Source organism: Siniperca chuatsi, linkage group LG6 (assembly GCF_020085105.1).
Source record: "Siniperca chuatsi isolate FFG_IHB_CAS linkage group LG6, ASM2008510v1, whole genome shotgun sequence".
NCBI classification, from domain to species: Eukaryota; Metazoa; Chordata; class Actinopteri; order Centrarchiformes; family Sinipercidae; genus Siniperca; species Siniperca chuatsi.
Window position 1 is genome coordinate 21795003 of NC_058047.1, and position 14767 is coordinate 21809769.

Below are 14767 nucleotides of genomic sequence, written 5' to 3' on the forward strand. Positions count from 1 at the left end.
TTGAAATGTAAGTAAATTGTGAGATTCTGTGAACTAATTCCATTTTGAATAGTTTATTTTACAAGAAAAACAATTTAAACACAAGTCAAAAGCAGAAAGATAATCCATGGATGAGTAATGAAAGATGTAACATCTTCAGTTTCTTCACTAGTCCTCCTAAATGTTGATTCAGAAGAATATCTGGAAAATAAAACATACAAAGTGCATTTTATGTGGTCCACGTACACTTATTTTGGCTGATTAGACCTATTGTCCCGACTGTGTGGGCATGTACAGACTGTGTTAGTTTGACATCTCTGTGATTTTCCTGTTAATTTGAAATTTGAAACAGTCTGGGCTGGACAACTTATACCGTATTAATACTGTGCGTTGACTTCATGTAAATATCAGGATAGCCCCAACTTCATTAACCAAAGTCACTGGGAAAAAAACTATTTGGCATCTTTAAATGTTAATGCTAAACAAAAACTAATTACGAAAATTCATAAAACAAAAAGTACGTATGTGAATCGTATCTACGGGCTTAATATCATAGGATGAATTCTAACAGTGCGACTATCTCGACCTTGCATAAAAAGCTGAAAATGTCTCCATAACACACATACCTATCTGTCACTGCACCAGTCTGTATGTGATGTACCTCCCAGCTGTTTCACTAGGTCTGATGATTTTTACTACCTGGAAAAGTTGAAGAAAAACAGCAGAATTTTTGGCTGGACTCTTGTACAGATTTACACTGCTGACAGTATCCTGTTTCACTGTCAGAGAGTCAGATAAATGAAGTACTGTGTAGACTGAACATTTGGAACACAAAGTGCATGTGTCTTCATTCAAATGACAGCTGCTATCACACATTACATGCAAATATTAACTTCCATGTATGGCAAAAGATAATTCCAGTTTATTACAACATGTGTCTTATTTTGTAGTTATGGCCACCATTCCTATCAGTAGCAATAACATTGTATTTACCAAGTTAATTGCTAATTGGAACACGCAACATCGCTACAGCAAAATCTAACGGGGCAAAAAACACAAGTCAGACAGTCCCAGTAAGACCCACATTGTAATGAACTGGAACGATCATTTAAATGTCTTTAAAACACCATGTGTTGTAACAAGTAATGGGCATAAAAAGCTGTTTGAGTGATCACACTCACATTACTGAAAAGCAATTTATTAAATGACTATCCCAAGATCAAATACCATGCAGCCATGTAATAGTGATAATGTTATGCATTATCATAAATAGAGGCGTCTTCTAGATGCGTTACCTGTCCTCTTTTCAAGCCAAAGTAGCGAGCCACAGGGTCCCCGGCCTGGATCCTCGGCAACTGACTTTCCTTTAATTTACTGAGGTAAAAATGTTACGGAAGGATAACAAATATATGCATGAAGACACTAAATACAGCTCAATGGTGGTCTAGCTAAATCAACAGCTATTTTATACTTTATTACAAATAGTAAGTACTCTGAAGATGACCGAGTGCATTTTCTGCAAGCAAATCTGATTTAAACATTCTTAAATTCAATTACTCTAAGTAGTGCAGTGTGTGTAAGGATACTATCTTGCCAGAAGTTCAGTCACTTCCTCTTTTGTCATAACAATGTGCTCTGGAACAAGCTGAAAGACAAAGCAGAAATGCATCAAAAACAAAAAATGTTATTCTACATCTGAGGCATAGCCAATAAGATCATTTTAAAATATAGCAGCAAAGGGAATTTAATACAGTGGATTTATCAGCCTGTTGTTTACCTCATGCTCTGTGATGTTAATAAGCAGCTCCTGTTGTAGAAACTGTTCCAATATGTATTTGGGTGCCATGTCAACTAGAGACTGTAAGGAGACATTTCCAGAAATATTTTTACCAACAGAGCAAGATCCAAAACAGAAAGTGAAATAACTACATATAGATAGCCACAGCATAATTACAGAAGAGATGTTCAGAAATCACATGCTTTATCCTGCTTTATCGTGTACATGTTTGTGTTGGTTTGGTGTTTACCTGTTTGGCTGACGGTGTCATGCCCATCTGAACAACAATGATGGCTCGTGTGATGTTCTCCTCCTGCATCCTCTGACAGTACATCTTAATAGTCTTGATTCCCACCTTGGGCTCCTCTGAAACGTGAAGAAAAAGATGACTCCGTAATGCATGGTTCAAAGGCACTGCCATAAATTCAAGGATCAACACCTTTACTCACTATTAAAGATTCTATACTGGCCTCATCTTAAGCTCCAGGACAATTTGTGTATTTTTATAAAGGAATGCTAGCCACATGGTATCTAATATTAGGTATTAACCTACCAGGAAAGAAAACAAACATCTGGTCTGTGGGGTCATCATTGTGGGCCACCAGCACGGTGAGATCTGTGCGTCTGGGGCGACCCTCGCTGGGCTTGTCTCCAAACTGACTCTTGAACTCATCCAGTGTCTGGTCCAACTCGTCCTGTGTCACCAGGTAGCCTCTGTCATGGCACAGCTGAGGGTGTAATGGTGAGACCATAACGTCAGTGAGTGTACGGAACAAACCACGATGTTTAAAAAGTAAACTAGAACAGACTACGGCTGTCAGGCAGCTCATCACTCCCAGCCTATAAACCACCTCCAGCAGAAATTAGAATGCTCTGTAAAGGTTTCCATTGTTTACCTTTAACGTTGAGAGTAAGTCTTATTTAGTTTAAATCTCGCAGTCCTGGGGAATGGCATTTGTTTTGTCTCGCAGAGTGAGAGTAGTGTTTCCTGAACGACTCAACTAAAAATGTCTTATTCCGCAATGCAGGTATTAGAGAAATAACCGCTATCGTTTACAAATAAAGATTATCCACCGGTGGTACTTACTCAGGGCCAGCTGCTGCTAAATTACTCTGACAAAATCAACAGCTAGAAACAAAAAGTTTGTCAATACACAGCCCACAAACTACCCTACACTGACGACAAAATCAACAAAAACCCCAGAGTCCAACATTACAGAGCGGAAACCCATCGTTTTAGCGACATGCTAAGCTAGCAAGCTAAGAAAACATTCAAACCTAACGCACCTGCATGATGGTTTTGCGAATCTTCCATAGCCTGTATGTCTCCTCTTCGTCATCCATATCGTGTCAAATGTTTCACTTGCTCTAGATTGAATCTAAATAGTATTTATGGTTTTTATCTTTCGCTCCCGAGGAAAACGCGACTCACGTTTTCATTACTGACGCAGGCTGATGACGTGAGCGCGCTGGCTGAGCGGTAGTGTGTGGGTGGAGTTTGACAAAAACCTACGTTTGTAATAATAATAATAATAATATATAAGCTATACACACACACACACACACACACACACACATATATATATATATATAATACGAATTAGAAAAAGAATAGTAATTTCTATGAATGGTTGCATTCAGGCAGTTTTCATCCGCCTCTCTCCTCCGTTCACCCACCGCTGTTTCACAACAAACTGCAGGGCGGAGTCAGCACCTACATTGACACTGTAACTGTTGATTAGAATAAATGTGGTCTCTCCTATAACAAAAATGAGGCCGCTGTATGTTATTTTGACATTTGGGGCTGTGGCGAGCAGCGGAGTACTACTGGCGATGGTACTGTATTTTGTTTTATCCTCAACGGTAACGTAAACCTACAGTACTTGGCATGATGTGTGGTGGCGTGGGTGCTCCTTTGAGTTCTAATTTGTTTAACAGCTGTAACAACCGCTGTTTTTCATTCATAAACCCTTCATATTAATAATAGTGAGTGTTATTTTAGAGCCCACGGTGTATTGGTAAAGTTACCGTTTGAATACTGTATTGCTCCTCGTTGCTTTGCATAACACATCCGACTACCTACGTGTTATTATACAGTTCATGAACCTCACTTGTCTGCCAGCCTGGTGGTGCACGATTATAAACATGGCACAGGCAGTGCACTTTAGTATGTACCTGCATATTACTTACTTTAGGGTGTTGGAGTGTGAAAAATAGTACAAAGGTTCATATGAGCGTAGATTGTGACACCGGATGTTTCTGCAGCAGCAGTCCCCCATCTGGCTGCTGGTATCAGCTGTTAGGCTTATCATTCTGAGAAATACAGCAACAGGCACAGTCATGTACCGGTTTTATAAAGGGTCATATGAGCACGGTGCCCGTTACAGATGATATTTTATTATTTGAAAATTAATTTCAGCTTACCAGCATCCTATAGGCAACAAACTAACAAACTATCAGTGGTATAAAAAGTGCTTAAGTAAAAGTAAATAAAAAATACTCCATAGCAAGTAAAAGTCTTGCATAAGTCATCAACTTTAAGTACAAGTACGTTAAAGTTGCACATAAGTACAGGAGTAAATGTACTTAGTTTTTTGTATCACATATCTTTATTGATTTTGAACAAGATACATCACTTTTTCCAAAATGGGTTTGTTGCATCATTCAAGTCTCCCTCCAAACATCTTCCCTACCTCCCACCCGCCCACCCATGAACTCCGAGTCATCGGTGTAGATAAAAACAATAATAATAGTTTGCAAATAATATTAATAATGAAAATATATTAATTAAACACATATACACATATACCCACATGCATAAATGCATGTATACATGCCTGCATTTCAGTTGAGAAAGAAAAGTAAAAGGGGGTACAGTCTCATTTGGTAAATGTCTCATTTAAGAAGTTTGGTTATCAGGTCTTGATTCCAAAAATATAAGAAATGAATCCCATATTTTATGAAAGATATGACTTTTTTGTTTGATTGCTATGCAAGAAGAAAGCTCATTAATCCAAAGATTCAAAGATGGACAACAAACACTTCTCAGGGCAAATGCTTCTGGAATAAGACCAAGGATACAAATCTCTCGGCATACAGGGAGTTCTTAGTGGATGATGTTGGAAATTGCGTTGATTATACCTTTCCAAAAGTCTTGTATGTGTTTACACTTCCAAATGCAATGTAATAGGGTTCAGGAGTTACATACATTCTCATAAGCCAATTATATTGGATCAGTTTAAATCTGCTATTAATAGATAACGTTTAATTGTGCTTGATAAAAATTTTCTATTTCCCATTCCTGCTCTGTAATATCTGTCTGAAGACCCTCTGTTCACGATATTCTTTTATAATTTGAGAGTTCTGTAGACGCCCTTGCCAGTTTTCTGTATATTATTGAGATCTTTCTAAATATACTTAATTATTTTCCACATTTGCAAACAATTTTACCAAAAATAGGCTACAGTTACCACATGAATATAAAGGGGACTCCTGGCTCAGCCTGCTCAGTTGTATTATGCAAGAATAAGTTTGTCTTACCTATAGAAATCTTTTCTTCTCTATTCCATATCCTCAACTGACAATAGTACTAAAAATATTCATAACTTTCCCTCTCAAAACATATTTTGTTCGTCATTTTCATTAACTATATTTTGGCTACTTTATTGTATATTTTGAATCATACAGTGAAGTATATGTAAATATTTTATGGAACAGGGCATATAAAATCTAGTTTTTCTATATTGGTACTTGTTGTTGTTTGTAACCATTTGTCAAAGCCAAGCCATGACGCATGAGTCCCATGTAGATTTGCCAGTAAATTGGGATAATCTTTTTAAAAAATCAGATCAGCGTATTTTCTAACCACTCACTTGGTTGTGCAATGCTTTGCCTGGTGGTTCCACTGGTATTACCAGATTGTAATTTGGCAAGAAGTATATGGGCAGGTACAGAGTGCTATTAGAGTTCATAAAACAGATTTTTATTTTCTAATTTCTTGAAACACCAACTCTCTTGTTTTCCTGGATTATGATTATTTGATAGAATGAACGAGTGTTTTGGGCTCAGACATGGTGACTTTTATGTCAGGGGGAGATTTAGCTGGTTATGTGAGCTGGAAGTCATGCTGATTCACTGATGTAACTTTTTGTTTTTCATTCCGATATTAAGCCCATTACATAATGTGTTTCTTCAGACTGTTGCCCTTTGCCCTGATCACATGAAGCTCAACCCCCCATGGCCTACGGTTTTGCTTTTATAAGGAGTCAACTTTCTTCATGAGTTTGTGATAATGTTGTGGACTGTGGACCAATAATCAGCAGCAGAGAGGGACCTACTGGAGAATCACAGCCTATCGATTCTGTTAATGATCACCCGCTCCCTTTACATGAGGACACTGGAACGTGTGCTCTCTCTCAGTAGTGCGATTGTGGTCTGATAGCAAGGGTGTAGCTGAAGCCACTAAGGGGGTACACAGATTTGATCGCTTTCTGCCTTCAGAGGACCTTACTGAAGGGCAATCATGCGCCTGATAGGCTCCACTGTCCTTTTCACTGTCCTGCTGCAGGCTATGGTAAGAAAAAACGAGATTAGGCCTGAAACACTGGTTTATGTTGCAGTACTGGAACTTGCTTTTGTTGAACTGAAATGATCACTGGTAATAGGAAAGTGGATGTGTTCTTTATATCCATTTCTTTTATGTTATGTTTGATGTATTTATTATGTAACATATTTCTTGTTATCTAATATTCATTAAGCAGGATAAAAGTGCATCTTGAAAGTAAGCTCCCATCACTCAGGTCTTTTTTTTTACCCGTCTCGCTTCCTAACAGTCTGCTCCAACAGAGGATTGGCAGACGGCCACGTCTATTTATGACTTCTCAGCGACAGATATTGATGGCAATGTGGTTTCCCTAGAAAAATACAGGTAAATCTGTCTATGACATATTCTCTCGCTAAATTTGCTGCAGCATCTCATTAAAAGCCTAAAACATTATGCATGTGTCTCTCTGTGTTTTCAGGGGGAATGTTGTCATCATCACCAATGTTGCCTCTAAATGAGGTAAAACCCCAGTAAACTACTCTCAGTTTGCGCAGATGCACGCCAAGTACTCTGAGAGAGGTTTACGCATCCTTGCTTTCCCTTCTAACCAGTTTGGGAACCAGGTACATAACACACACGTGTTTTATTAAAGCACAATGCTAGAATATGCCCGAGATTGTGATCTGAAAATGTCATATCACTGAGAATGTGAAACACCAAGGTCAAATTACAAAACAGTCTAGATGAGAATTTATACTATATTCTTTGCTGATAAAGATGGATAAAGAGTTTATTCACAAAACATTTTAGAACCATGATATTTGCAGACGGTGTATCCAAGGTAGTAGTAGTAGTATTGGTAGTGTTATTTTGGAATGGCACTTGTTATATGTATAATTTGATATTATTACACACTTTAAGAAAAAGCTTGGGGCTTGAATAGTGCTGACCAGTTATATTATTTCTCTCAACTTCTTTTACTTTGAAGGAGCCTGGCAATGAAACTCAGATCAAGCAGTTTGCCCATTCCTACAATGCTCAGTTTGACATGTTCAGTAAGATTGATGTGAACGGGGCCAACGCTCATCCTTTGTGGAAGTGGCTGAAAGAGCAGCCCAACGGGAAAGGCTTCCTGGGGAAGTAAGTGGTAACCAATGACTGAGCACTGGGGCAAAGAGATGGGGTGGCATTCATCTTCTTATGACACAAAGGCTTGTCTGGGCTAATTATAACAGGCATATTGATACTACAATGACACGATTCCATGGAAGTTTTTACACAGTGATTATTTTCTAACATATGATTTGTTCTCATTCCTGCAGTAGCATCAAGTGGAATTTCACTAAGGTAAATATTTTTTTGATTTGTTATTTATTATATATTTAGACAGCTGACAATTATTAATCTATTCCTGTATTCTTGTGCAGCAAGAATAATTATTGGAAGAAGCCTGTAAAAGCTTTTCAGAAAGTGTTTTATTCTAAAAGTAAAACAGAATATAAGTCTTTGTTAATGAATGTCATGTTCACGGCATTGTCATTTTCTCCTTTTCCTTTTTCTCTTTCTAGTTTTTGATCAACAGAGAGGGTCAGGTGGTGAAGAGATATGGATCCCTGGATGATCCAAGTGTATGTAACATCTTACTTTGCCACAGATACTATAGCGTATATGTGAATCTGGCCAGATAAAACAATGTGCACAGATGAGAATTCTGCTGTTGTGTTGTGAATATGAACGAGTTAAAGTGAATAAGATGAATAAATTAAATAAATCAACAAAAGGGCAAGATTGAGAGAGGACCTCCATTTAGATTTAACATGGAATTGACCTTTCATATAAACTGAATTTATCTCCAGCCCATAATTCACAAACACAGTGCAAGATGTGTATGTTACTATAGCTGTAACTGCACACACTGTGTGTATTGTTATGTCTCTCCAGGTGTTGATATATTTTCATTAAGACCTGCAGCTGATGTCAAATTCTACTCTTGTTTTCCTTCCAGGTGGTGGAGAAGGATCTTCCTCGATATATTTAAACCCCAAAAGGATGATTGATCCGTCCATTTTGTCTTTGCTTCGCCCTTTTATCTCCTTTCTCTGCCTCTCCAAGCACCAGTGGATATAATTTGGGTCCACCCCAGACCAGTGACGGTCGGTTCATAAACCCGCATGGCGGTCAGAGCAGACCTGATGAAAATGGCGTGCAAACCTCCTGGGAGGATTACCAAGCTTGTATTCATTTGGTTGTCTGGAGAGAAGGAGAAAGGATCCCTAAATGCATCATTAGCTCTTTTAGTAGATTAATGTGTGGTATAGTTTTCATAATAAAGTGCACTAAGACTTTGTTCTAATAATATTTTTGTCTGTGATGTTTATTGTCTGTCAGTAAAACATTCTTCAAGTTATATTATATCGTATTATATTGGTGTTTCATGTGGAATAGATGTGTGCTGATGTTTTGTCCTGAGCTACTGATGTGCACAATGATCTTTCATTCTGTATAATAGAAATGGTGAAAAGTGACAGAAAATCCATTTCTGTCGTACTGAAAAATGCAAGTGTGTGTGTGTGTGTGTGTGTGTGTGTGTGTCAGAAAACCGTTCATGAATGAGCGCTAGAGCTTAAAATGAAACTGTGGGGTTTCTTCTGGGTAGAAAATGTACAATGTAACAGTCTTATCTTTTGGAGATTGGATTCATAGTACAGCAACTCAATACTTAGATGACAGCTACAGCTATGATTTGTAGATATTTATACATATGCTGTATATGCCTGTAGGGAGGTAAATATTAGACACATATAGTCTTCAAAAGTTCCAACACAATAGAAATGGTTGTAGAGACACAGATTAAGCATTCAGACTATCCCATACAAACTATAATTGCATATACAGTAAATAAAATAAACTTGCAAAACAATGATTTTGGCAGTAGCCTAGATCAGTGATTCAGAACACTACAAGGAGTCACAAGATTAATCTTATTAAAAGAATAGGAAAAAAAACAATATTCTGCTACACAAAAATATTATTTTGGGGACTTTTTTCTTGTCTTTGCATTTGCCCTGTTAAATACTGTGGAGTTTAACTTCTTCAGGCCACTAAGAATTATTCAAATCAAACAGCGTGAGAAGGGACAACTCATGTGATAAGACTGAAAACTCATCCTTTCAGGGCGCCTTATAAAGCCATACAATTATATATTAAAAGAATCCAGCAGAGAAATAATCTACCTACTCATGTTTTTCCCCTGGAAAGAATACAGATGAGTGCCTCGAGGTCTTGTTAGAGTGGTGTTTTCTGCTCTGCATACTGTATAAAATAATGGTTGAAGAAAACAATAATTAGAGGGTTTACTCTAACTTCAGGTTGGTATTGTGAGGATATTAAAGCAAGTTTTATGCATATTTGTACTCATTAATCAGGTAGTGTGAATTACTTCTAATCATAACCTTAGTTCTGGGTCATATGGGCAGTATGTTGTCAGCAAACAAACCAATAATAACTGTGTTATTAGCACTTGAATAAAGGGGAAACACCTCTTGTTTCGGAGCCAATTACTTAATTTAGTCAAGGCTATGTATCCAACATAAGATACTTTGGAATCTATATACAGTACTGTATGATTAAGATGCAGAGAGCAAAATGTCACAGCCAGAATGAGCACTTACGAGAAAAATGGGATTTTTATTATGCCTGAGTTGGTTAACTCTCTCTGTGGCTGACTCCTACTTTTCTGTTCCTGTTAAAGTTTTTGGAGCACAAATAAAGTAAAATACATGAGAAAGAGATGTTGACTCCCCAGACGGATTAAGAGCCTGTGTAAATGTAATGCAACCACTCAGACTCCCATCAGTTCAAGTTGACCTCTGCATGTGATTAAGAGCATCATCGCTGAGCTCCCGGCTGCAGCTCCCTCAGCTCTCCTGCAGAGGGAGCCACAGTGCCCAGCACAAAACCAGGCAGCAGCGGCACAGTAGCAGCAGCAAGTGCGGTGCAGTCGACCTGAGAGGAGCGGACTAGGTGCCTCCGCCGTCGTGAGGAAACACCGCACAGATGAAGGGACCGTCGCGGATCTAACTATCACATATTCCTCCGTTTGATTATTGTCACATATCAAACAACACATCTCCCTCCCCCCCGGGCACCGGGATCGCGCCGTCGCTGTGGGTCTTTCAGTCGGAGGGCTTGCCTGTTTTCCTTCGGGAGGCTGAATGGAAGCAGCAGCCGAGGGAGCGGTCGGGTTGTCGGAGGCCAGGGACGGGAGCCCGCTATCCGGGGCCGCAGCATCCGATGATGGGGACACGGTCGTTGGAGTTAGCTACGGGATGGACGCCGCAGACATGGGTACTTCATCACCTTTCAAATAAACCCTATCCGTCTTTAATGTGTATTTCATTACCCAGACATCCATTTCCATCCGAGTCTCTGATGCTACTGCTGTGACCAGAAAGTCCTGACTCATCTTTGCTAGCAAGGAATTGGTAAGCTAGGCTAGTAGCTAACTAGTAGCTGACTGGATGAGGAAAGCAGGTAAAGTTAGGTGATATATATATATATATATATATATATATATATATATATATATATATATATATATATATATATATATATATATACATATGTTGCTGTATAATGTGTATAATACGTTCATGTAGGTACAGTCGTGACTAGTCAGCAACACAACAAACCATGGCTAGGAAATAAGTAGATGTTTGAAAGGGCAATATAATCTGAATATGGTACAGGTGTAAATATGTCTAATTACTTGGCTTGTAGTTCTGACCACCTTCTCACCAGGAACATCATTTCTCTTCCTCCCCTGCCCTTTCCAGCTTTAGGCACCTAGCATTACCACCACCTGTCACCAACAACCTATAGCAAAACATGAATATCACCCATTATATTTCTCAAGAAGCCATTAAAGCCTGAATATGGGTTTACCATTTGCCACCATCTTGGCATTTACTGGAGCCAGAAAATACAAATTTCCGAAGCAAGGAGGAGGGCTGATGAACACACCACAGCCACCACGGCTGACTGTGACACTTAACAGTTAGAAATGCTACCAGACATTTTTATTTTATTATTTTATTTTAAGAGTGTTTCTTTTTAAATTGACACTAAGACACACAAGACATAGACCTTTTACTCAGCAGACATTTTGATTTGTCATAGTAGAAAAAGGACAGGTGTTACTAATACCATTAACTATGGCTCTGTTCTGTTTAAGTGTCCCAGTAAGTCATGACATTGTGACAGTGAGCCAGCATGAATAATACCAGAAGCCTGAAATACGGCTGCACTATATGGGGAAAAAAATCTTATTGCGAATATTTTGACAGATATTACTATTGCAATATGATTCACGATTAGTGGGAATGATGATTTTTGCAGCGCGATTTTTATTTTCACTGAAAAAAATATTACAATCATGATAATGTGACATTTATTGGGGTCTGTACCAAACAAACGTGTTTTCTTACATCTGGATTTGTAGGCCAGGGCATCTCTGCAGCACTATAGTACGTCATCATAATGCTGTTTTGTCACACATTTTACCTTTATCAAAAACATTGCTTCTGTGATTTGGATATTGCACTAAATAATAATATTTTGCTTTTATTATTTACACCTGTGCTTTTCCTTCTGTGATATGGTAAAATGTCTTTTGTGAAAAAGGCCTGTTAGCAACTGAGACCATGATGTATTGTGAAAACCAATTATTAGAACTCAAGTGATATAAATTGGCCAGGCTGTTGTATCTGCAGATATTTCTTTATCTTATAAATCGATATTGTGTATTAGTCGGCCGGGTACAGTATCATGGCTAATATAATTTAATAACTAACCTTATCAAAATGATAGTTTATGTTATGTGTTTATGCTAAAAAAATTATATCAGCCAACATATGGTTATCAGATTTTAAAGCCTCAAAAATCCAGTGTTGATTGCAGCTGAGCATCACAACACCCTGATCCTTAAGGAATGGTGTTGGAGTCCACACGTGACGTTGCCATACAGGCCTTAAGACTGAAAATTGTGAGGTGCTAATAGTGGTGGTCATGGCTCAAATCAGCAAAACAATGAAAGTTAGCTAACAGTGTTACTAATTTCTAAATGGTTTTTTTTTTTAATAAATTACAGTTTTGTGCACTGAGTGTATAACTGCTTTGTCACTGCTGTGTTGTGGCTGTTTGTGTCATAAGGTTACAGGCTGCATTTGTTGTGTGTGTGTATCAGAGATGAGAGATGAGGGAGGTATGCTAAGATACAAGTACCCTCCTCTCAGCTGTTGTTTATGTTGTTGTCAAGGTTAATCTTAATGTTTAATGTTTTAAAAAAAAAACTGTTGATTGATGAAATGATTCCAGGAGGCTGGATGATGAGGTCTGTTTAGTCATATGCACAGTGATAGACTGTGTGTAGAGATTTTAAAGAAGAGATAGATACATTCATATAGATCATACACCACCATGATCTATGAATTGAAGAAAGATTCTATGAAAACAGGCCTTTTTTTCTATACAAGAAGATCAGGTTCACCACTAAAACGGCAGTTAGTACTTTGACGTTGGTTTAAATTTGAGTTCTCACATCTGGTTACTGAGCTGTTTGCTATTTCAGACTCGTCCAGTACAGGTGACATCATGGATGATAATTCTCAAGTTGAGATAATCAGTTCTTAGTTTGGAAATCAACATACATTTGGTTTTGCATGCATGAAAAAAAAAATTTAATTAAAAGCACCATCTTCGGCATTATGACAAAAGACTGCATCATCAACATAGAGATTAGTGCTACTATACATATGACACATTATTTGATATAATCAAAGGGCTGTCTGTGAGGGCTACTCGTCGGGCTTAGCTGTATGAGAGGGGTAAAATGGACGTGGGGTGCCTTTAGCTGCAGATGCTCTTTTCTAGCATGCTTGCTGGCATGTGTCTCATGTACTTGGGGGTAATTTCACAAGCCTGTATCTGCTCAGTCAGTGCACCTTCACATGCAATGGAAAACAGAGACCTTACTGGAGAGAGAGTGAGTGCTTGCATGTGCAGATGAATAGTGTTAAACAGATGCATTATTGAGTACGCCTCTACCCTGCCAAATGTATTCAGGTTGACGGTTTACAGGCAGTTGGCATTCACCTATCTGTACTGTATTTTGAGTGACTTGACATTAGCTGAGAGAGAAGCAAAATGTAACGTTTATAAAAGCACCAGAGGACAAGTCTTCATAGTATGATGTGATTTGTAGTGATATCATTGGATAGGGTAGAGGACTGAAAGACACTGCTTCTTGTTTTTAACATACCACCATCTGTAACATTGTTACCCCATTTAACCTCAGCTTTATTCATCTCTGAATCGGCTAATGCTGTTGGTTGAATTGGCCCATCATACATGCGGCGCTGCCCTGATATGCCATTAGGGCAGCATTTGAGTGGTAAAGAAGTTCCATTAAAGAAAAGGCCAGTCTAGTCGATACCTTGCAACAAGTTTTCCAGTGAAACAAACAAGGATTTATTCTGCATCCAAAGCGACTCGCTATTACACTAAGTAACATATGCAGAAAACCACACATTTTCTAATACAAACTATCCCATACAGCTATTTGATACTCACACTTTAATCCATTTTTCTATAAAGTTGTAGTTTCAAACATCTGCTGTAAGATCAACAGTATTCCTGTGCTGTAGCAGAGTAAATAAACAGGCTACTACATCTGTGTGATTTCACTCATTAATATCAGGCACTAGCATGTTTCCTTGATCAAATCAGCCAAGATTGTCTCTAAAACGTGTGAGAGCCTAAATACAGATACATGCAAAATACAAGAATTATTACACGACTTATGCAGTTTAAAATAACTGAAGCCTGGTTGCATTGTAGACTAAAGGAGGGGAAACTCACCTAAACTCCGTTCTTTTTTATCACAGTTTTAATCGGGGAATAGAGGTTATTAAATTCTTAAGGCAGACGTACAGCATATTGTCATAATGTTAATCCATATCATCAACAATGAATGTGTGAACACATCAGCTGCAAGCTAGTAATATTATCAGACACCACACTGCTCTATCATAGTTTCTATCACTGTTTGAATTAATTGGCCTTATAGTGAGCCATGCTCTTGCAGGACAATTCTAGTTGAACATGTCCCACTATTTTTACTTGACACGGTAAAGGTGAACCCACAAGTAACTTGTTGATCTTATTCTTTGTATTGCTAATATAGTTGTGTGTGTGTGTGTGTCCGTCCTCCTCTAATACAAAGCTTTTGTAGGTTAAGCTAGTTTGTCTGATAAGATTAGGTGTGGATCACACTTTCACTCCCATGCAACATCTGTCAGTGAAGGGTCTTAAAGAGATAGTCCATTAAAGGCTATTGAGATGAAATGGATTGTGTTCATTTCTATGGCAGTGTAATAACAATGTAGCATTGGCATTGGTCAAAAGGAATG

General features: G+C 38.2%; 3 protein-coding genes across 10 annotated transcripts in view; 2 read left to right on the forward strand and 1 right to left on the reverse strand.

Annotated features, from left to right (window-relative positions):
* Positions 1 to 37: 37 nt before the first annotated feature.
* On the reverse strand, positions 38 to 3226 carry polr2eb (RNA polymerase II, I and III subunit E, b). Its single transcript, XM_044200769.1, has 8 exons — positions 3044 to 3226; positions 2310 to 2484; positions 2007 to 2122; positions 1757 to 1837; positions 1566 to 1624; positions 1275 to 1353; positions 606 to 678; positions 38 to 180 (listed from the first exon to the last, which is right to left on the reverse strand). The coding sequence occupies exons 1-7, from the start codon at positions 3098 to 3100 to the stop codon at positions 613 to 615; spliced, it is 633 nt and encodes a 210-aa protein (XP_044056704.1). The 5' UTR covers positions 3101 to 3226; the 3' UTR covers positions 38 to 180; positions 606 to 612.
* Positions 3227 to 3439: 213 nt separating this feature from the next.
* On the forward strand, positions 3440 to 8655 carry gpx4a (glutathione peroxidase 4a). Of its 3 annotated transcripts, none has more exons than XM_044200771.1 (7): positions 3440 to 3592; positions 6589 to 6683; positions 6778 to 6922; positions 7288 to 7439; positions 7622 to 7646; positions 7868 to 7927; positions 8305 to 8655. In XM_044200771.1, the coding sequence occupies exons 1-7, from the start codon at positions 3527 to 3529 to the stop codon at positions 8335 to 8337; spliced, it is 576 nt and encodes a 191-aa protein (XP_044056706.1). In that variant the 5' UTR covers positions 3440 to 3526; the 3' UTR covers positions 8338 to 8655. The 3 variants fall into 3 exon arrangements, with proteins under 3 accessions (XP_044056706.1, XP_044056705.1, XP_044056707.1); XM_044200770.1 differs by having other exon boundaries at positions 3478 to 3619; XM_044200772.1 differs by lacking the exon at positions 3440 to 3592 and adding an exon at positions 6034 to 6329.
* A 1599-nt stretch (positions 8656 to 10254) lies between these two features.
* Positions 10255 to 14767, forward strand: part of pip5k1ca (phosphatidylinositol-4-phosphate 5-kinase, type I, gamma a) — a 48438-nt gene continuing 43925 nt past the window's right edge. For 3 of the 6 annotated variants that reach the window (XR_006378432.1, XM_044200762.1, XM_044200764.1), the window contains exon 1: positions 10259 to 10646. Coding sequence is in view for 5 of the 6 variants with exons in the window: in XM_044200762.1 (XP_044056697.1) it covers positions 10514 to 10646 (133 nt within the window). In the remaining variant the exon portion in view is untranslated. Of the gene's footprint in view, positions 10647 to 14767 lie in introns of all 6 variants that reach the window. The other 3 variants (XM_044200760.1, XM_044200759.1, XM_044200761.1) reach the window with 3 other exon arrangements.